This window comes from Neophocaena asiaeorientalis, unplaced genomic scaffold, assembly GCF_003031525.2.
Source record: "Neophocaena asiaeorientalis asiaeorientalis breed wild unplaced genomic scaffold, Neophocaena_asiaeorientalis_V1.1 scaffold37, whole genome shotgun sequence".
NCBI lineage: Eukaryota > Metazoa > Chordata > Mammalia > Artiodactyla > Phocoenidae > Neophocaena > Neophocaena asiaeorientalis.
In genome coordinates this window covers 2,414,641-2,435,662 of record NW_020174269.1, presented here as the reverse complement: position 1 = coordinate 2,435,662, position 21,022 = coordinate 2,414,641, and the positions used below count along the sequence as shown (strand labels likewise).

The window sequence follows — 21,022 nt, the reverse complement described above, 5'->3', positions numbered from 1 at the left end:
TTTTCCATGAATCACAAATGTTCTTAATGACATCTAGAATGATGAATCCTTTCCAGAAAGTTTTCAACTTACCCTTCTCAGATCCATCAGAGGAATCTCTATCTATGGCAACTATAGTCTTATGAAATATAATTCTTACATAACAGGACTTGAAAGTTAAAATTACTCCTTGCTCTATGGGCTGCAGAATGGATGCTGTATTTCGCAGGCATGAAAATAACAATCTCGTTGTACATCTCCACCAGAGCTCTTGAGTGACCAGGTGCACTGTCAATGAGCAGCACTATTTTGAAAGGAATCTTCTTTTCTAAGCAATAGGTCTCAACAGTGGGCTTAAAATATTCAGTAAACCATGGTGTAAATAGACGTGCTGTCATCCAGCCTTCGTTGTTCCATTTATAGAGCACAGGCAGATTTAGCATAATTTAGCATAATTCTTAAGGGCCCTAGGATTTTCAGAATGGTAAATGAGCACTGGCTTCAACTTCAAGTCACCAGCTGCACTGGCCTCTAACAAGAGAGTCAGCCTGTCCTTTGAAGCTGTGAAGCCAGGTATTGACTTCTCTCTAGCTATGAAAATCCTAGATGGCATCATCTTCTAATAGAAGACTGTTTCATCTGCACTGAAAATCTGTTGTCTAGTGTATCCACCTTCATTAATGATCTTAGCTGGCTAGATCTTCTGGATAACTTGCTGCAACTTCTACATCAGCACTTGTTGCTTCACCTTGCACTTTTATGTTATGGAGACAACTTCTTTCTTTCAAGCTCATGAACCAACCTGCGCTCATTTCAGATTTTTCTTCTACAGCTTCCTCATCTCTCTCCACCTTCACAGAATTTAAGAGTGTTAGGGCCTTGCTCTAGATTAGGCTTTGGTTTAAGGGAATGTTGTGGCTGGTTTGATCTTCTATCCAGACCACTAAAACTTTCTCCATAAGAGCAATAAGGCTGTTTCGCTTTTTTATCATTCATGTGTTCACTGGAGTAGTGGTAGTTTTAATTTCCTTCAAGAACTTTTCCTTTGCATTTGCAACTTGGTTAACTGTTTGGTGCAAGAGGCCTAGCTTTTAGCCCATCTACTCTTTCGACATGCCTTCCTTAATAAGCTTAATCATTTCTAACTTTTGATTTAAAGTGAGAGACATGCAACTCTTCCTTTCACTTGAACACTTAGAGGCCACAGTAGGGTTATTAACTGGCCTAATTTCAACATTGTTGTGTCTCAGGGAAACAGGGTGGCCTGAGAAGAGGGAGAGAGGCAGGAATGGCAGGTCGGTAGAGCAGCCAGAACACACTCAGCATTTATCTATTAAATTCACCATCTTTATATGGGTGTGGTTCATGGACCACCCCCAAATTAAACAGTAATAGCAAAGGTTACTGAACGCAGGTCACCATGACAAGCATAATAAGAATGAAAAAGTTTCAAATATTGAGAGAATTTCCAAAATGTGACAGAGAGACATGAAGTGAGCAAATGCTGTTGGAAAAATGGTGCTGATAGACTCGCTCGACACACGGTTGCCAAAAACCTTCTATTTGTAAAAAATACAGTATTTGTGAAACACAATAAAGCAAAGTGCAATAAAATGAGGTGTAACTGTACAAAGCTATAGTAATCAAAACAGCATGATATTGGCATAAAAAAGACACAGATTAATGAAACAGAGTTGAGAGCCCAGAATAAACCCACATATAGATGGACGATTATAATTTATGACAAAGGAGCAAAGAACATACAATGGGAGAAAGGATAGTCTCTTCCATAAATGGTATTGGGAAAACTGGACGGTCATATGCAAAAGAATGAAACTAGGCCACTATTTTACTCCATATATAAAAATCAACTCAAAATGGATTAAAGACTTGAATGTAAGACCTAAAATCATAGAATTCCTAGAAAAAAACATACGCAGTACACTTTTTAACATTGGTCTTAGCAGTATCTTTCTGGATATGTCTCCTGAGACAAGGGTCACAAAAGCAAAGATAAACAAATGAGACTACATCAAACTAAAAACCTTCTGCACAGCAAAGGAAACCATCAGCAAAACAAAAAGACAACCTACCAAATGGGAGAAGATATTTGAAAATCATATATCCAATAGGAGTTTAATATCCAAAATATATAAAGAACTCATACAACTGAACAACAACAAAACAAACACCCTGATTAAAAAATGGGCAGAGGATCTGAGTAGACATTTTTCCAAAGAAGACATACGTATGGCCAGTAGGCACATAAAATGATGTCCAATATCACTAATCATTAGGGAAATGCAAATCAAAACCACAATGACGTATCACCTCACGCCAGTTAGAATGGCTATTCTCAAAAAGACAGGAAATAACAAGTGTTGGTGAGGATGATGAGAAAAGGGAACACTCATACACTGGTGGTGGGAATGTAAATTGGTGCAGCCACTATGGAAGACAGTTTAGAGATTCCTCAAAAAATTAAGAACAGAATTACCATATAATCCAGCTATTCTATTTCTGAGTATTTATCCAAAGAAAATGAAGATACGAATTCAAAAAGACATATGCACCCCTATACTCAGTGTAGCATTATTTACAATAGCCAAGATATGGAAACAACCTAAGTGCTCATCAATGGATGAATGGTTAGAGATGTAGTATATATGCACAATGCAATACTACTCAGCCATAACAGAAAGATGAAATATTGCCATTTGCAACAATATGGAAGGACCTTGAGGGTATTATGCTAAGTGGAATAAGTCAGATGGAAAAAGACAAATGCCGTATGTTTTCACTCATATGAGGAATATAAAAAAATAAAATAAAATAAACAACCAAAAAGAATAAAATAAAATAAACAACCAAACCAAACAAAAACGAACATAGATACAGAGAAAAGATTAATGGTCACCAAGGGGAAAGGGACATGGGGGAGGGTAAAATGGGTAAAGGGGGTCAACTGCATAGTGATGGATGGAAATTAAACTTTCCATGGTGAGCACACAGTAGTGAATACGTAAGTTGAAATACACTGTGGTACACATGACACTTAAAAATAAAGAAAGAATTTAAAGTAAGACTTAGAATCACTGTTAACTTACATTTGGTTTGCCAAAGCTCTTTGTTTTTCATTAATAATAGTGATAATAATGTTTTCATTAAAAAATGTAAATGAGATACATTCTGTCTCCCTAACTTCAACTAGCTATCTTTAGACATTTTTATTGTAAAATGGTTTTTATATATTTTGGAAAAAAAAACAATAAAAAATATGTCTCAAACTTGTTGTAGGAATGCTACAACCAGAGAAGGAACAAATACACCTCCTCCATCTAGTTTAGTGATTCTCCATCTTGGCTCCACATAAGTGTCACATAGGGAACTTTAAAAATCCTGATGCCCCAGATGTACCCAGACCAATCAAGTCATAATCTCTGGGGGTCGGACCAGTTATTGGTATTTTAAAAAGTGAGTCCAAGCCCAATTCACACCAAGCTCAGACCTACTACTGGCTACACAAGCCTGAGTGGTTTGACAGAGGAAAAAACAGATTATGAATTATCTATTTTACAAGTATGAAGTCACCACCAGTAAAGAACTCACTATTTCTCTAAGCAATTGTAACTGTGCCATTAATTTTCCTATAAATGCATTCAGTCATTCCTCTACTTTGTTAATTTACTCTGACTTGCATAGAATGGTAAAACCTATAATCTTTTCACAGATAATCAAGAGTTGCTTGTAGTACCTCCACTGCCGTTATTTCTACTCTCATAAAAATAACCCACCTCACACTTTCATAGTTCATTTTAGATCATTTCATAAACCCTATCATTAATCCCAGAGCTTTAGGTATATAGTAAGCACCATGATATGCCCTGATATGTGTATTTATTGGATTTGCATTTCTATTCATATCATAACTATATCCAAACTGCACCTGCAGATTCCCTGTATCAGCAGCCATCTGAAAGGCACAGACTTTAATTCTACTTTAATGCAGAGCTCCTAAATTTGAGCAGATGCTTGAAAGTACATTTCAGCCAGTGTGGTGGCTCATGAGACTCACTGCTTTTTTGTCTCAGTCTTGCATAGAGCTAAAACTTATAGAGTTAGCACTTATTTGACTGATTGATGATCACTGGTCCCACTCCCACCTCCACCCACCACCCCATGATCAAAATTTCCTAAAGCTGCTCTGATTCCAAGAATGATCAGGGCTGGACTCATAAACAGATTTACCAGGAAGCTTAAGCCTCGGGGCCTCTCAATGTGTATGGGCCTCTTCCAAAGCCCTGGGAGGTGCTCTAAAGGTTTGTAATTTTATATTCTTTTCCTTGAGGCAGACTGTGTAAGTGTTAGACCCCACAAATCCCGGATCCATCCACAGTGGGCCTAATGTAACTTGGCTGCCAATCGCAAGGCAAGCACTAAATAAATTGTGAACTCTTTATAATGTGAAGTTAAGAAGAATTAATCGTGTCACAATCATGCCCACAGATCAGGCTTTCCTTCCTCTCCAGCAGAGGTACTCCTGTTGGTCTACAAGGAAATGGAGCATGACATGGGAGGAAGAGACACCCATCTTTGGAAAGGACAGGCTCTAAGTCTTTAAAGAAACCAGAGGGGAAATTCCAGTCTTTTCCAGTGTGTGTGGAAATCAGGTAGGCTCAGACCCGAGGGGCAGGACTGGCAATCCTGAGTACATACCAGGCCACCTTCCACAGATAAATCAACTTTCTCTGACTTTACGGCATGCACATCTTATCTGGCCTCTTTGCGAAGAAAATTTTCTGTCCATCCTTTTGCTAAATTTAAATACCTTTTAATGCAGTAAAATTACCTTCTAAGCAATCATTTAAGAGAAATGGCTTACATGCAAATGCCTGCAGTGAGTATTTGAAAGCATAGTCACTAACTGACAGTTCTAACCCAGAGTTGCCAGATTCCTGTGTATTTTGATGGAGGTAGAGGTTGAGGGCAGGGAGGTGAGAGAGGATTAAAGCAAGAGGGAACCCGAAGAGGAGCCTGAAACATGAAAGCCCCCTCTGCAGACCGCATGGCTTGGCCGGGCGGCACGTTGTTTCAGTCTATAAGCCACACACACAGCAGAGCGGTACCACCAGGTGGTCTCATATTGCAGCCAGACAAGCAGACAGGAAGCCTGGAAAAATGGATGTGAGCATGAGATGTTCACTTATCTACACCACCTTCCCTCCTGCTCACCTCTGCAGGCTCTCCACGTTCCAGTGTGCATTCGGGTCATAATTCCTGATTCAGAGAGTGGATACAAAGCCTGGTTTGAGACTTAAACATTAGGTAGCACTAGCTTCCTTCGGACACCTGTCTGTCTGGGTCTAGGGCTTCTCTGGGCAGTAGCAGGCTCTCCTCTCCCTGACCAGCCAAGGAGTCCCGATCATCTTCCTAGCACTTCCTCTCTTTCTGTTCCGTGTCCACCTGCCCTAGTGGCCTATGAACCTGAGCCCTTCTGCCAAGTTCTCGTAGGCAGGTGGACTCTCCTGTGGGGCTAGATCCATGAAGCAGCCGAGCCCCAGGGACGTACTGATCCCTACTCCAAAACAGACCCTCTTTCGTACCACCATTAGCCACCGAAACTGACCCCTGTGCAACTTGCTGCCTTGACAGCGGAGCCAAAGATACTGCCAAAGCCATCCTTTATGTCATTTCTGTCTAAACTTGAATCATGTGGCTCCAGACCCCATTACAGGCAACATCAGCAGCAGTGCGATAAAACAGGAGGTCCAGGCCAGCCTGCACCTAGCAGTGCTGGCTGTCGTCAGTCAGCAGTCTGCCCCTCCTCAGCTGGCTCACTGAGGAGAGCTTTCTTGCTAAGGCTCTTTCGGCTGCAGGGGAGAAGCGGGAACAGGCCACAGAGCAGCAGCAGTGTTCGGATAGTGAGGAAGACCTGGCTATTGTGGTTACTTTATCCTCTGGCCCATCAGGCATGGGCAAGCCCAAGTCTGAAAGCCAGTCTCCGTTAGAACTTTGCTTCAATCTCAGGTGAAAAAAAGATACCTTCCCCGACCCAGCCTCCAGCAAATGGGGAATTGGTCTCATCCTGAATTGACCTAAAAACTATTTTCCCTTACAAACCACACTTAAATTAAGAGACCTGCGAGGAAGCTCTGTATTTCACTTTTTCCAAAGACAGACTAGCTTGTGAGAACAAAAGACAGAAGAAGGTCTTAGCAAATCACAGTTGATAACCAATTCTGCCGGAAGTGTAGGGAAGACTCCTTTATTATCTCATCAAAGAAATGTTCATTATTATAACATGTAGTCAACAACAGAAGCCGACTGGATTGAGAAGACATCAATACTATTACCATTACAGGCTGTATTGTGTTATACTGATGGGAACTGAGGGGAAGGTTCTGGGAATATTTGGGGTAAAGAACATCCCCAATTTGCCTGACTACATCCAGTGAAGTGTGTGTGGTAAAATAGTTAAGATGTGGAATGTAGTCAAAGTGCAAAGACTTTCCATTCAGATGGGATATCTATCTATCTATCTATCTATCTATCTATCTAGATAGATAGATAGATAGATAGATAGGTAACTATGAATTACTATGGTAATTCATGTTCCTTACAGTGTATCTCTTTGTACTTACTTCAACTTAGAAAGATTTCACACAGACAGTACCTACCAGTTACTATTGTTGAATATAGGTTCATAGGCTTTGGAAATGGACTTCTCTGGTAGGTGAGCAATGGCTAATTAACAAAATACACCAAAAATACACTCCCGGAACACAGAGAATTAGTTTAGGTGAAGATACTTACAGCAACAAGGCTGTTTAAACCACATATGGATTTATTTTAACATAATGTCCTCCTTGCACATGAGAGAAGAGGACAGAGATCATGAATATAATTTTTCATCTATTTAAAATACCATGCTTTTATTTTAAGTACTTCTTTACCCTGAAGATTAACTGACAGCAACTCAGAAAGCATCATGGAGCTACTGGAAATGAACTTTGCGTCCTCTAAAGCAATAGATCCCTCCCTCCTCCCCGCCCCCTCCACAAACCTTCCCTCCCACCTTGCATATGCTTTCAGCACTGGACTCAGTTAAAAGGGAGCCACGTGTTCTCGACAATTTGGCTAAAAAGGTTAAAGAACTCCACAAAACAACATGAAAGAAATAACACATCCTTCTCTGATACAGAAGTTCTCAAAAGGGTTACGCACAGGCCACCTGTGTGAGACTCACCTGAAGGTGCTTATTTAAAAGATGGTATCACGCCAAGATGCACTGACTTAGGGAGCTGGGAATCTGCATTCTTAAGAAACTGCCCAGTGTATCATCAAGACGCCGGCAGGCAAGGACCACTGATTTACCATACATTGCCATGTGTCTGCACTCAGCTGCTGGCCCCTACTCACCAGGTGGACTCCCATGTCCTGCTGCAGCTGTGGCAATTGCAAAAGCAGAAGCAGGCGAAACAGAGCAGTGGGAGTTGTCGGCGGTCTGTCCTGGTTATTTCAAAAGAATGGAAATGGCATGGTGAGGCAGTTGCATAATATAACGTAATAAAAATTCTCATTTTCATTCCAGCACTGGATGAATGCAAATACCCTGCATTGTCCTTATTAATAGGCAAATAACAAGATTCTATATTAGCAAGTCCATTCTAGGTATAGCCCCAAGAGAAATGAAAGCATACATCTACACAAAAACTTATACGTGAACATCCATAGCAGCATTATTCATAACAGCCAAAAAGTAAAAACAATCAAATGTCCACCAACTGGTGAAATGATAAACCAAATCAAAAATTCTCATACAAGGGAATATCATTTAGCCACAAAAAGGAATGGAGTACTAATACATACTACAACATGAATGTACCTTGAAAACATCATGCTAAGTGAACGTCAGTCATAAAGAGTCACATATTGTATGATCCCATTTACATTAAATGTCCAGTTTAGGTAAGTCCATAGAGACAGAGAGTAAATTAGTGGTTTCCAGGGGCTGGCGGGGAGATGGGAATGGGGAGTGACTACTAATGAGTACATGGTCCCTTCGTGGGGGAGGTGATGAAAATGTTCTGGAATGAGATAGTAGTCATGGCTGCCCAGCCTCGTGAATAGATAAAAGCCACTGAACTGTGTAGTTTAAAAGGGTGAATCTTATGGTATGTGAATTTTATCTCAATATAAAAAATATTTTTAAAAAATATTCTACATTTTACTGATGGAATTTTCTTCTCAAAGTACCTTTAGAAGCAGAGATGGGTTCTTAAATCGAAGGATGCACTCAGCACCTTTAGGCAGCCCCTCTCACGCAGATACTTACACACAGCATTTGCTAATATTGCTGACAACCTCACTGTTTTTCTCACTCAGGCTTTTAGTGAAGATAGCTCACTGTGATTCTGTGATTTTTGATTAGTTTGCCCCTAAAGTTATATAGTCATGCTTAAAATAAATAAGAGGGGAAGCAAAGAGCTGGTTAATGTACCCAAGCATGAAAGCAAAGAACAGCTCTACCCTCTCCTTCAGCAGTAGCCTGAAAACATTTGTGAAGCAAGGTGGCAAGTAGACAGATGAACAGGCAAAATTCAGCTACACAGTGAGAAAATGTGTGATACTGTCCCCATTTGGATCCACCATATTATCACAGATTTTGGCTTTCTTCCTGTATCGCTGGGATTTAGTCAGATCAGGAGAGAAACAAAGGGCTTAGTTAATCCACAAACAGGATGAGGATTTCCAAATGATGTTTATATAAATTTAAAAACATTTTAAATGAATATAAACATATGAAAGAGACCGTACTAAACCAGAGCTCTAATAATAGTAACCAAGTGGACAGCATTTAATCTTGCCTTGGTAAAGTTTTGCTTTCACAGACTTTGGCCCCAAACTCTTACAGGTTTAATGAACTCAAGGGAGTCTGTCCCACATGGCAATGGTCAAAGAAGTTGCCAAGGCTTGGACTGACCAAGCCTCTAAGAAGAGTAAAGAGATTTGGCTAATTCCATAGTAGTCCTATAACAAGCCAGGGAATCTAGCTTGTTACCCTTGGTTTTTCAGAGCTATCCAAATGTCAGGGTGACCCATGACTGACCAGGAGCCCCATAGGGCTAATATCCATCAGGGCAAATCTGCTGACAACAGTCTGACCCAGACTAGCTTCTCTTGGAGGTGATGGCAATGAAAACAGCTTCCACCACGAGGCTAAGGCTGCAAATGAAATGACCATTTGGAGCCGTGCACTCTATCTTTTGCTACACTGCCTCACTTAAAGCAGGAGTATGAGAGTCAGAAAACGTCTACGTTTTACATGGGTTACTTAGGGTGAATTTAGTTTCATAATTGAATAATTTTCCCTTCCAACTTGAAATAATTGGCTTGAGAAGAAAAGAAGAAAACATTTCTAAAACAACTGTAATTTGTATATATTTATTTGAGCAATGAGGAGATAAAAGATTTCTGTCTTTTGTTCTGTCTTCCCTCCAATTAGAAAACATTTGGTATATTCTAAAACAAATTATGGGATAATGTTTTATAATTTTCATAACTACAGAAAAGATACCAGATTCTGCCCCTAGCAATAATGAAGATTGGCGCTCCATGCAACTGGACTTTATTTTAGCTGAAACAGTGCTCTTAATAAGGTCCCCCCCAACAATTCTGTGTCCCAGATGAACCTATTTAATACAGACTACACTGGGATTCATGGTAAGGTATCAGAGTCTGGGAACATTTTGGTGAAACCAGCACTGAAATTCAATCAACTAGCAACTAAGAACAGGCTTCTCAATTCAGGTTACTCCACACAAAGTGTCATGCAATGATGGGGTCAAATAAATATTGGTTATACTAATGACATACTCTCTAATCATTTATTTTCTACTACTTGGTCCTACAGTAACATTTGCTTCCCATTACTTTTCATAACTGAGACTAAAAATATTCGGGGAGTGAAATAGGAAGGCAAACAAAAGATTCAGGAGCTAGAATCATCCCTCGCTTGCGTGTTTCTGAGTCCCTTTCTGAGCGCTCACCTCCGGGCTGGCGGTAGCGGAGGTGCCGAGGAGTTGAGGGTGACCTGCAAGGTGAAGGTTCGGTGGCATCTGCCGCGGGGGAGCTTTCCACTCCTGCTCGGTCCACCGGCGCAGACTCTAGCACTGCTGCTTTAAAACATCATGAATTTTAACAACCAGGCCATGAATTCAAGAGCTTCTTGTCAGTATCATGCATGGAAACACAAAAGTTCATTATGGATAATAAGCATTTCATGTCAGTCTATATTTTAAAGGACTTTATCATGAAATCGAGTCACTCTTCCTGGCGGAATGTTAACGACACGAAGTCTAACTGTGGCTCATCTCCACACCTGTCTTGCTGACCCTGCTGAGCCTGGTTGACCCTCCCAAGCCCCTTTTGTTCAACACAACAGATGTTACTGATAAAAAGAAGAGGATATGCAGTGGCTTCCACGCCCTCCAGAACGTTTCTGCCTTCTTGGAGTGGGAAAAGAGGGACTTTTTCCAGATGGTAAATGAAAATTGGGACTTCATTAGTTCTTTGCCTGGGCTGCTCCCTTAAGACAATTCAAGGAGCCCCCCTGCCTAAGGATCTACAGCTGTACTGTCCAAAATAGTAACACGAGCCCAAAGTGGCTATGTAAGTTTAAATGAAAACTAAATTTAAGTGAATATTTCACTTGCTCACTTGCACTGGCCACACTTCAAGTACTCAGTAGCCACGTGTGGTGAGTGGCTACAGTACTGAACAGCATTTCCATCCTCCCAGAAGGTTCTATTGGGTAGCCCTGTCCGAGAGCTACAGATCAGCAGGAAGCAAGTGGACATTTTTACAATGAACAGTTGAGAGATTTTTAAGATAATCTGTGCCTCTTCACTGCAGCTAACATCCCATGAGTAAAAGAAACAGTCCAGAGTCACATTTAAGCTATTACCACACCCCTTGCGCTAGCTTAGTAACCAGGTAAAATTACAACTTTGTGTGTGTTCTTTTCAGGAAAAGCACTATAAAAATTTCATAAATTTCCAACAACTCTTCCATTTCTTTTTCCTTGGGCTTTTCATCAACCGACAAAAGCTGTATCACCTCCACTAGTTTTCCATTTACCCCTGTCAGCAGAGCTACTCTCAACTCAACTCCCTTTACCATTCCATTCAAGATTTCACTCAACAAACTTGACAAAATCCCTAATGACTTCACATAAAGCCATTTTTACACTTGCATGTGATTTACTCCCTTAGAAATATGGCCCCAAGTCAGCTCTTTTGGAAAACAAAGGGGCCAGGGAAGGGAAATGGTTAGAATCTTTCCTCCAATGACATAATTACAGTCAAGCTGGCAATGATGCAGGATGGAGACATAAAAATCAGTGCTTAGCTGTTAGTTTTATTATTTTCTAAATAACTCCCTCAAAATGCAGTAATAGAAGGCATCTGCTTTGCAAGAGCAAGCAGAATATCAAATGTATGTCCTTGGTCTGATTCAACCATTCATTCCTCTGAGGCAAATGAACAAATCATTTAGTCAGCAATTACACTGAACCCAAAACACTTCCCAGCGAGAGAGTTGGACAGGCCCCGAAAGTCCACTGAAAGAACAGGAAAGCACAGAATAACACTGTAAGCAAACGGGCACCTACAGAGAGGAGAAAACATGCCAGCACTGTGGGGGGAAAGAAGCGTTTCCTTCTGCCAGGTTCACTTTCAGTCAAGTTCCATGCAAAGCAGCTTAGCCTGCAGAACGAGTGGGCAGATGTGGGCTCAAAACAAATGCTAAAATTGGGAGCACTTTCAGCCCACAGGCAGGCAATTTTCAAACTAAGAATACAGAAACAGACACTAGTGATGTGGGTCGTGCAGCGATGCTTAGACTGGTTGCACAGCCATGGCCCAAGAGAACGCTGATGGGGTAAGAGACCCAAACACAGTGAGTGAGCTGCCCCATGGCTCTCCTTTCTTGTCTGCTGTCGGTTATGTTTTTTGTTGAGATCTCACCACTGGGTGGAATCTGGATGTGAGCTGGGCTGATATTTGTGCTTTTTAGAAGGACCCAGGATAGCAGAAGGTGGGGACTTCGTGGTAGGAAGAAAGAGGGGCACTAATGAATGTTGGGTGAGCCTGGAACAGATCTGGGGACTGGGTGGAGGTGAAACCAACTGCATTATTTTTCCCTCCGAAGTTCACAGTCTTGCTCATTTTGAGGGATATTTCCTATTTCTCTGCTTTCCCTTCATGTCATTTGAAGTTCTCTTGCCAGGAAATATTGCAAGGCTGGCATTACAACTGCAATGACAATAAAACTGGACAAAGGTTACTAGCATTTTTCAAAGAGGGTACCCTGAAACTGTCTAGCTGGACAGTAGTGAGGGAGACCCACGACCTCAGTATGGGCCTAACGGTGAAGCTGATCTTGTGCAATGAGGTTTGTGGAGTTGCGTCCTGAGGTGAAAAGCAGAAACTGTACAAACTCTTGGCACAGGGCTTCTTATTCAAGTCTGCCAGCTGTCTTAAGTGTTACCATTATGCAAAGCACACGCAAACATCTTTCAAATTAAAGACAGATCATTGTCTCCCTTTACTTTGCCAACTGGAATTTTCAAGACTAGATAGCAGAGTTAATACGGCAGCACTCTTGGCTTCTGTAGACATTCTGTGCATGCGTGCGTGCGCACACACACACCGACACAGACACAACTTGTCAGGCTGACACTGAAGTAAAGTGTTTAATCCATGACTTTTCTAGAACTATTCATGATCAGTATTGCCTATATACCAATGCAAAATAAAAGGAAAAACTAGATCTATAATTCCTTTGTTTCACCTTTTCAGAAAAATGCCAAAGAGCTCCCTAGACCCCAGTATAATTCTAAGCTTTCTATTCACAGTGTCTCCTTTATGAGGATCCACAGGATAAATTATTCTCAAGTCTCAGGAGCAAGAAAAGATGTGCCTGCACACCAATCTATTCTTAGCTTTCAATATGAATCACATAACTGATTACATTCAGAACCAAAATCAGAGTGACTTTAGGAACTGCAGAGGACCACACAGTACTCACTTGTTCACTAACCATACCCATGGCCTCATACGATTTTCCTCCATTGCCTGATTTCCTTATCTATTTTAGTTTTAATCCAGTGTACCATGTGCCTCTTTGAACTACCACCTTAAATACTTTCAAGAACAAGATGGGAAGTAAATACATTAAAAATAATCAGAAGACAGCTATAGAAAGAGAAAAAAAAATCAAGATGCTGGGCTTCCCTGGTGGCGCAGTGGTTGAGAGTCCGCCTGCCGATGCAGGGGACATGGGTTCGTGCCCCGGTCCAGGAAGATCCCACATGCCGCGGAATGGCTGGGCCCGTGAGCCATGGCCGCTGAGGCTGTGCGTCCGGAGTCTGTGCTCCCCAACGGGAGAGGCCACAGCAGTGAGAGGCCCGCTTACCATACACAAAAAATCAAGATGCAATGAGGTGGCCAAAAACAAAGTGTTTAATAGAAGGATTGCTGGAGGGGGGTGGAAATCATGGTAAAAATGAGAGATAAAGGGGCACATATTAGTGGGTAGACATGACTAAGACACATAGGGCAGAGGAGCGGGCATCTCTGGAGATGAAGTTGGCTCTAATGGGCTTCAACAAATGCCATGGGCCACACATGGACACAACCCTGGAATGTCCCCACCTCCCACAGTGAGAGAAGCTCTGTATTTAACCTTGACCTGGGAACTGCAAAATCATATTTCTACCCTGCAAACCATGTGGATAACCTGACCCTTGAAATGCTAACCGCAAATCATCTGTTTGGGGAAAATCCAGTGGAGAAACACAGAGGCATTAAGCCCTCAACTTTGGCTATTTCTCTAATGTGAGAAAGAACCTACTATTTCTGCCACACCATTATTCATGGACCCTCTCCATCTGCTGGGCCCTAGTCAGAAATTATCCGAGCTGCTACATAACAAGCTCTCTAGCTGATGCTAGCTGTGCCCACAATGATCCCTGATCCCACCTCTGCCCAACACCTACACTGACAAGTCTTTGCAGCCTTTGTCATTGCCATTCCCTGGGAGCCTGATCTCCTTCTTTCTCATTTATCTTGGTCTCCCCAAGTCTAACCTTTTTCCAGCTTATCATTCCTGGGGTAAAACTACTGATTCCTACCAGTGATCACACCTCTATCTGAGACAGCAGGCCAAACAGATCTTACAATATGGCATTGAACCAACGCTATGCACTTTGGGCTTGGACTTCAAAGACCAGAACTAAGGAACTTGGTGACCACTGTGGAACAATCCATGTGCAAGTTAAAGTGTAAGAATTAATCAAGATGGGTAATGGGCAGCTTGACTGAGGACCTTTACAACTACGACACGTACTTAGTCTATAATGCAGAAAGAAATAGATTTTTCGTTTGCTCCTCTATTCAAGAAAAAAGTTCATACCTATACTACTAAGCATTAGCCAAATTAAAATGCAATCTCTGGGAAATTGCGAAAAAGGAGAAAGATTCTCACTGTACTCCTGTTAGGAGGCCACTATCAAAAGAAAGAAAATATTAAGTGTTGGCAAGGATGCAGAGAAATTGGAACCCTGTGCACTGTTGATGGGAATGTAAAGGATGTAGGCACTATCAAAAACAAAAATTTCCTCCAAAAATTAAAAATAGAATTACTATATGATCTAGCAATCTCACTTTTGGGTATATATGCAAAAGAATTGAAAGCAGGATCTTGAAGAGATAACTGCATACACATGTACACTGCAGTATTATTCACAGTAGCCAAGAGATGGAAGCAACCCAAATGTCCATCAATAGAGGAATGGATAAAGAAAATATGGAGTATATATACAATGGAATATTGTTCAGCCTTAAGAAAGAAGAAAATCCTGGCACATGTTACAGCATGGATGAACCTTGAGGGCCTTATGCTACATGAAATAAGACAGTCACAAAAAGGCAAATACTGTGTGATTTCACTTATATGAGGCATATAAAATAGTCAAACTTGGGACTTGCCTGGTGGCGCAGTGCTTAAGAATCTGCCTGCCAATGCAGGGGACGTGGGTTCAAGCCCTGGTCCGGGAAGATCCCACATGTCGCAGAGCAACTAAGCCCGCGAGCCACAACTACTGAGCCCACATGCCACAGCTATTGAAATTTGCGTGCCACAACTACTGAAGTCTGCGTGCTTAAGGCCCATGCTCAGCAACAAGACAAGCCGTCACAATGAGAAGCCCACACACCACAACGAACAGTAGCCCCTGCTCACTGCAACTAGAGAAAGTCCACATGCAGCAATGAAGACCCAATGCAGCCAAAAGTAAATAAATAAAAAATTTTTTAAAGTAATCAAACTCATAGAAACAGAAAGAAGATGGTGGTTGCCAAGGGCTGGGGGGAGGGAGAAATGCGGAGTTGTTCAATGGATATAGAGTTTCAGTTTTACAAGATGAAAAAGTTCTAAGTATGTATTGCACAACAATGCGAATATACTTAACACCACTGAACTGTACACTTAATGGCTAAGATGGCCAAAATGAAGGAGGAGGAAGAGGAGGATTCTTCAGGAGAGTTTTAAAAAGTTTACTAGATGCTAGAAAGCCCCAGGAAGACTAATAGCAGGGTTTCCTCTACAGAGCTGCGCGTGGCGTCAAAACTGGACAAAAGCTGCCCCTTCAGAAGCATTGGTCACCCCTGCTCTCAGAAATGGGTTTCACCACTGGGTGTTACCCTCAGCCCTTTGCTCATAGGTTCTCTTTGCCCATAAGTTTGCCTGTTTCCTCCGTCCAACTGAGACAGGAAGGAAAAGGGCAGAGCACAACCCTTAAAAGAATGACACAACCATGTAGAAGAACAGGATACCACAAAAAACAGTTAGAACCTACTCAGCCCAAGATGGTGGAAGATCCGACTCCCAGGAGACCTTGAGCCTCATTATACACTCATTGTAATGCATTAACACACTAAATGACACACCCACCAGTGCCATGACAGTTCCGAGACTGGCCATAAAAGGCCAAAACGTGGGCGGTGGCCCAATTCCTGGAAATCTCTGCTGCTTCCCCAAAGTAGCTGGAATAATCCTCCCACTCGTTAGCCTATGAAATTACCCAGCCCTAAAAACTAACGGCCCCAACACCAGGGGCCACCTCTCTCGCCTTCTGTCTATGGAGTGTGTATCTCTCTAAATAAACCTGCCTTCACTTTACTACGGCTCACTCTTGAATTCTTTCTTGCGCGTAGCCAAGGACCCTCACTTGGTGGCCTGTCCCAGGGACTCACTTGAGACCTGGGCCATGACCATCCTCTGGTGCCCCATTTTTTCCCCACAACACAACCCATTTATCCATTCTTCTTGGCTCATGTCAATGACACTTCCTGATTCTGCTCAAACATTATCTTCCCCGCTTTTCACCTTCTGGAGCACTCCATCTATACCTCTTGTACCATCTGCCCTTATACTTATGTTTTGCCCACCTTCTCCAGGGAACTATATATAAGGGGCCTGGGAACCATCTTATTTACCATTATGGACCCTGTAGCACAGCAACCTGCACAGAGAAGGTGGTCACACAATGACTCCTGAACAGACCTTACTGTGTTCTCATCCCAGCCTCAGGGGCAATCAAACCAAAGCCTCAGTCACAAATGTCTGGCACTAAAATACTTATTCCTAAAGCTCCCCTAACTCAAAATAACATGAGAAACCAGACTTACCTCCAGATTTCCCCTCTCCTATTTAATACAATCCAATAAAGGAGGGGGAAAGAACTTTCCATATTCTGAGAAGTTTCTGTGCTTCCCAGGGTGCTCTGGCCCAGAGGGGAGGTTTGAGATAAGCCTCCCAAAGTCATTCCCACCTTGGAGATTCCCAAGCACTGGCCTGGATCAAACCCCAGATGCACCTGTCACCTTGTGCATCACCTCATTATTCCCAGGAAAAATCCATCCTGATTCTACTAAAGCTTGTTGTTCTAATGACTTTTTAATTATCTTCCCCCTTTCATCCTCCTGAGTTGCTAACGTGTCAGTTTCAACAATTTCTTGTTTAAATGGGTGCTCCTTTTGATGATGATAACCGCTCCAGTTACAATTCCACTAAGTACTTCACTCAGAAAGCTCATTTAAGCGATCTGAGCTAGAAACTACATAGAATCTTGAAAAGTAGGGGTAGAAAAGCAGGGGTCTATGCTTCCATCTGGGTGATCCTCTTTAAAATCTGGACACTTTGTCTGACTTATTGCCCAATTTTTTATTATGTTATCAGTAAAGAAATCAGTTACCTTATAGTAAAAAAAAAAAAAAGCTGTTTGCTAATTTGGTCGTGAAACCTTTTTTATTTTCATCACAGCAACACTGGATTATAAAAGAACAAGGATCACCTCCTCCAACCCCTATGTTGTACCAAGCTGAGGAGGGTAGGGAGATGTGCCACGGGAATCCTTGATTAGTCCCCTGAGTGCTTTGCTTGATTTATTCATTTAACAAAAATTTACTACCTGCCAGGCACTGGCCAAGGCACTGACAGTACAGAGGTGAACAAGACAGACAAGGTTGCTGATCTCATGAGCTTATATAGGAAGACTGTCCAGGCAGAGGGATAAACAAATGCAAAGGCCCTGAGGCAGAAATGACCCAGGTGTTTCTGAGACACAAAAAGGAAATCAATGTGACTGTAGCTGAGCAGATGAGGGAGCATAGCAGGAGCAGGGGTTAAAGAGAGAGACAGCATCCAAGTCTCATAGGATCTGAAGGCCTTGGGAAGATAAATGTGCTTTATTCTAAGTGTGATAAGAAGTCATTAGAGAATCTAATCAGGAAACCAGATGATCTAATTCACATTTTTAAAAACCACTTTGGTTGTGTCATGGAAAATGAACACTGTCTCAGACTTAACTTTTCTCCCTATATCTCTGTTGTAATAGGGAGTGTTGCCTTGGAAACTAAACTGAAGAAGTCATCTTAATGACCTAGCTCCCAGGCTAGGTCGTCACATTAGCAGGGAAAGGCTGGAAGCAGTACAGGTGCTTAAGGTAGACACTGGAGGAGGAGAAGGCTCTGAGGCTCAAGGTCATGGACGAGGACCATGGCAACCTATCTCTACGCCAAAAATCATGCTGTGGTCTTTAGCCAACCAGCCTTAATTCCACCAAGAACCTTCCAGTGATAACCATTTAGATGACACCATTCTTCCATAGACAACTGACTGCAATTAGCCTTTTATCATAGAAGGCGGCTAACCTAGCTCTCCTTCCACAAAGGCTAGAGGGAACTACAGGAATTTTTTCTAACTAGCCATTGTATTCATTCTACTTTCTATGCAGAAGTAGGAAAGTTGTAAAGAAAGGAAACTAGGGCTCCAGAAGGAATGGTGGGGAAACAGGGGGCCAGCAAATGCGGGGTATGGCAGCTGGATAATACCTCTTTGAATACTTCGTTTTAGCTTGTTACACAGATCCACGCGCGGGTTAACTACATGCTCTTCTACAGATCCTGGGCTTTGTTCTGGAGAAGAAAGGCCTCGGCTAAGATCCAGCGGTACTTTACCAGTGTGTGGTGGTGGGGATGCAGCAGGGCTGTGAGTGGTGGTGGGACTGCTGGACGCCGAGGAGGTGGTCAGGTCCAAAGCTCCTATCCTTGAGTTCAAGGGAGAAGTCAAGGACAACTTTCTGGCCCTCACTGGGGAGGACGTTCTGGACACAGCCAGTGGTGGTGGGGAAGAGAATTTGCGACACAGGCGCGGGGATTTGCCATCCACCAAGTGTTCACCTCTGCTATTCTGGCTGGTAGCGAAAAACAATTCCAACGACCTAAAAATAAGAGCAAAAGCTATTAACAGGCTGTAGCCAAGTGAAAATGAGTTCCCTGATGTCATTCAAGAACATGCTCCCTACATTAAAAGGCCACAATATCATCACAGTTCTGTTGCTGGATTCACCTTCATTTAAATGCTGCATGTATACCACACACTTGCCAAAGGAACACAGACAGTATTTAGGCTTAGTCTAATCCCCTGCTACTAAACTGTGGTCCAAAGACAAGTAACACTGGTAACGGGCTCCACTCCAGACCTACTGAATCAGGGCCTGCAATTTAACAAAAAAGGAGAAACAAAAGCCCCAAACAATAGAGTTATCTTCCAAATATTCACAGAGCAAGCAAAGGCCACTTGGAAACTTCAACTGCTTCTCTCGGGAACTGTCTGTGACCTCGACTCCCCCGCTTCTACTGGCGGGGCCTGACAAGTTCAAAGGCAAGCCAGTGCCCTGCAGAGCAGGGCTGCCCATCTGCACGGAGACCCAGGGACCAGGTGGGCCACACTTTCATCACAGGGTAGTGCCGGGCCTACCTGACGGGGATAGAGGTGAAAGGCCTCTTGTATATGTCAGAAAGCTTCCCCAGCACCACGGCTGCCGTCGTGAAAATCCGATAGGTGTGCAGAAAGGTATTGAGGAAATCGATACTAAGAAACCGCAGGTCTGTCAGTCGCTCCAAGAGGCGCTCCACGCTGGCATAACGGATCTGGGGCACTTTGCAGGAGTTGAGTGTTTTACTGAAGCAAATGTCAGTGTCATCCTTGTGAAGACGGGCATCAGACCTATGCACAAGGCAGGAACATGAGGACAAAACCAGGGTGCAGCTGCCTCTCAGCCCCTGAGTATCTCAAGATTTGTAAGTATATACTCGTGTCTGGGCTTCCCCTTACATGTGATGAAAGATGTGATAGGACATATTACATACAACAAAGCAGGGCTGTAAAAACATCAAATGTGCCATTATAATTTAGGAAGTTCAGAATTAATTGTGGAGACGTTAATAATTCATTTCACTCTGTGAATTCCTTCTGCAGGGGAGGAAAAATAATTTTCTCTCCACCCTCCTGAGTTGTTGGCTGAGACCCTGTGATAAAAGACAGATGAACAAGAGAAAAATAAACAAGTTTACATGGGAGATAACCAGGGGAAAATGAGAAACTCACAGAGGTGGCTTAGAACTCAGACTTAAATACCATCTTATAGGGAAAGGGAGGTGGGGGGTATGTAGGCCTCTCAGGGGAGAGTAAATGATTTTTAGGAAAGATGAATGAACCCTTAGAATAGATGGAAGGTATGATAGTTTGTGACAGTTTGCCTGGGTGTGATGTCGACATCTAGTCTCCTGTGACTACTGTCAATCTTCCATGGTTGGTGAAACTCCTGGGAAGGGGATTTACAACAACTGAGTTCCTTTTGGAGAATCTGTCTTCAGGCAGATGAGAAGAATTCAGAAAAATCCTCTCTCTGCATTTGCTGTTTTTCAAGTACCTATAGCTCAACATAATCAATATGCCACAGTGGCATATTATAGGGTGGCATATTCTGCTACCCTTCACTTCTTTCTCTGGTTCAATCATGTTTTATTAGGAAATTAAAGCCAAAACCCCATTTAGGAGGGGCACTGCTTATGCCCTCAAATCAGAATCCCGAAAAAAAAAAAAAAAAAAAAAAAAAAAAAAAAGTAGCGGGTGACGTTCTCCCCACAGAGGGGTGGGGAGGAAGAGGAGACCCAAATATCACTGCTGTTATCTGTGGTTATTTCTTTTCCTCGCTTCTAATTTTGTACATCTGTGCTTTCCCCCTTTTTTCTTGATTAAACTAATAGATGATATTATTAGGTATTTTCCCTCTGGCACCAGCTCTTTGATTGATCAATTCTACTGTTTTTCTATATTTTAATTTATTAATCTCCATTCTTATCTTAGTTATTTCCTTCCTACACTTTCCTACAGTTGATTTTTGTCATTCTTTTTCTAACTTCTTGAATGTTAGAAAAAGAATGCTTAATCCATTCCATTCTTTCTGGCTGATAAATGCATTTAAGGCCAACCATTTTCTGATTACAATTTAATCCATAAATTGTGTGAAATGTTGTGTTTTCCTTACATTTTCAATATTCTGCAGTGTTAAAAATGTCTTCATAAAAAAAGTAATGGCTGTAATATAGGCAGTCAACTCTTCTAAAGATTCCCC

The 21,022-nt window shown here is 42.1% G+C and overlaps 1 protein-coding gene across 2 annotated transcripts in view; it reads right to left on the bottom strand.

The window, feature by feature from the left end:
- The window catches only part of RASGRF2 (Ras protein specific guanine nucleotide releasing factor 2), a 235,745-nt gene that overhangs the window by 90,307 nt on the left and 124,416 nt on the right, over positions 1-21,022 (bottom strand). The window contains exons 14-17 of one of the 2 annotated variants that reach the window (XM_024755700.1): positions 19,363-19,611; positions 18,435-18,823; positions 10,029-10,157; positions 7,399-7,488 (exon numbers count right to left, since the gene is read on the bottom strand). In XM_024755700.1, coding sequence (XP_024611468.1) covers positions 7,399-7,488; positions 10,029-10,157; positions 18,435-18,823; positions 19,363-19,611 — 857 coding nt within the window. The remainder of the gene's footprint in view (positions 1-7,398; positions 7,489-10,028; positions 10,158-18,434; positions 18,824-19,362; positions 19,612-21,022) is intronic. The other variant, XM_024755701.1, reaches the window with a different exon arrangement.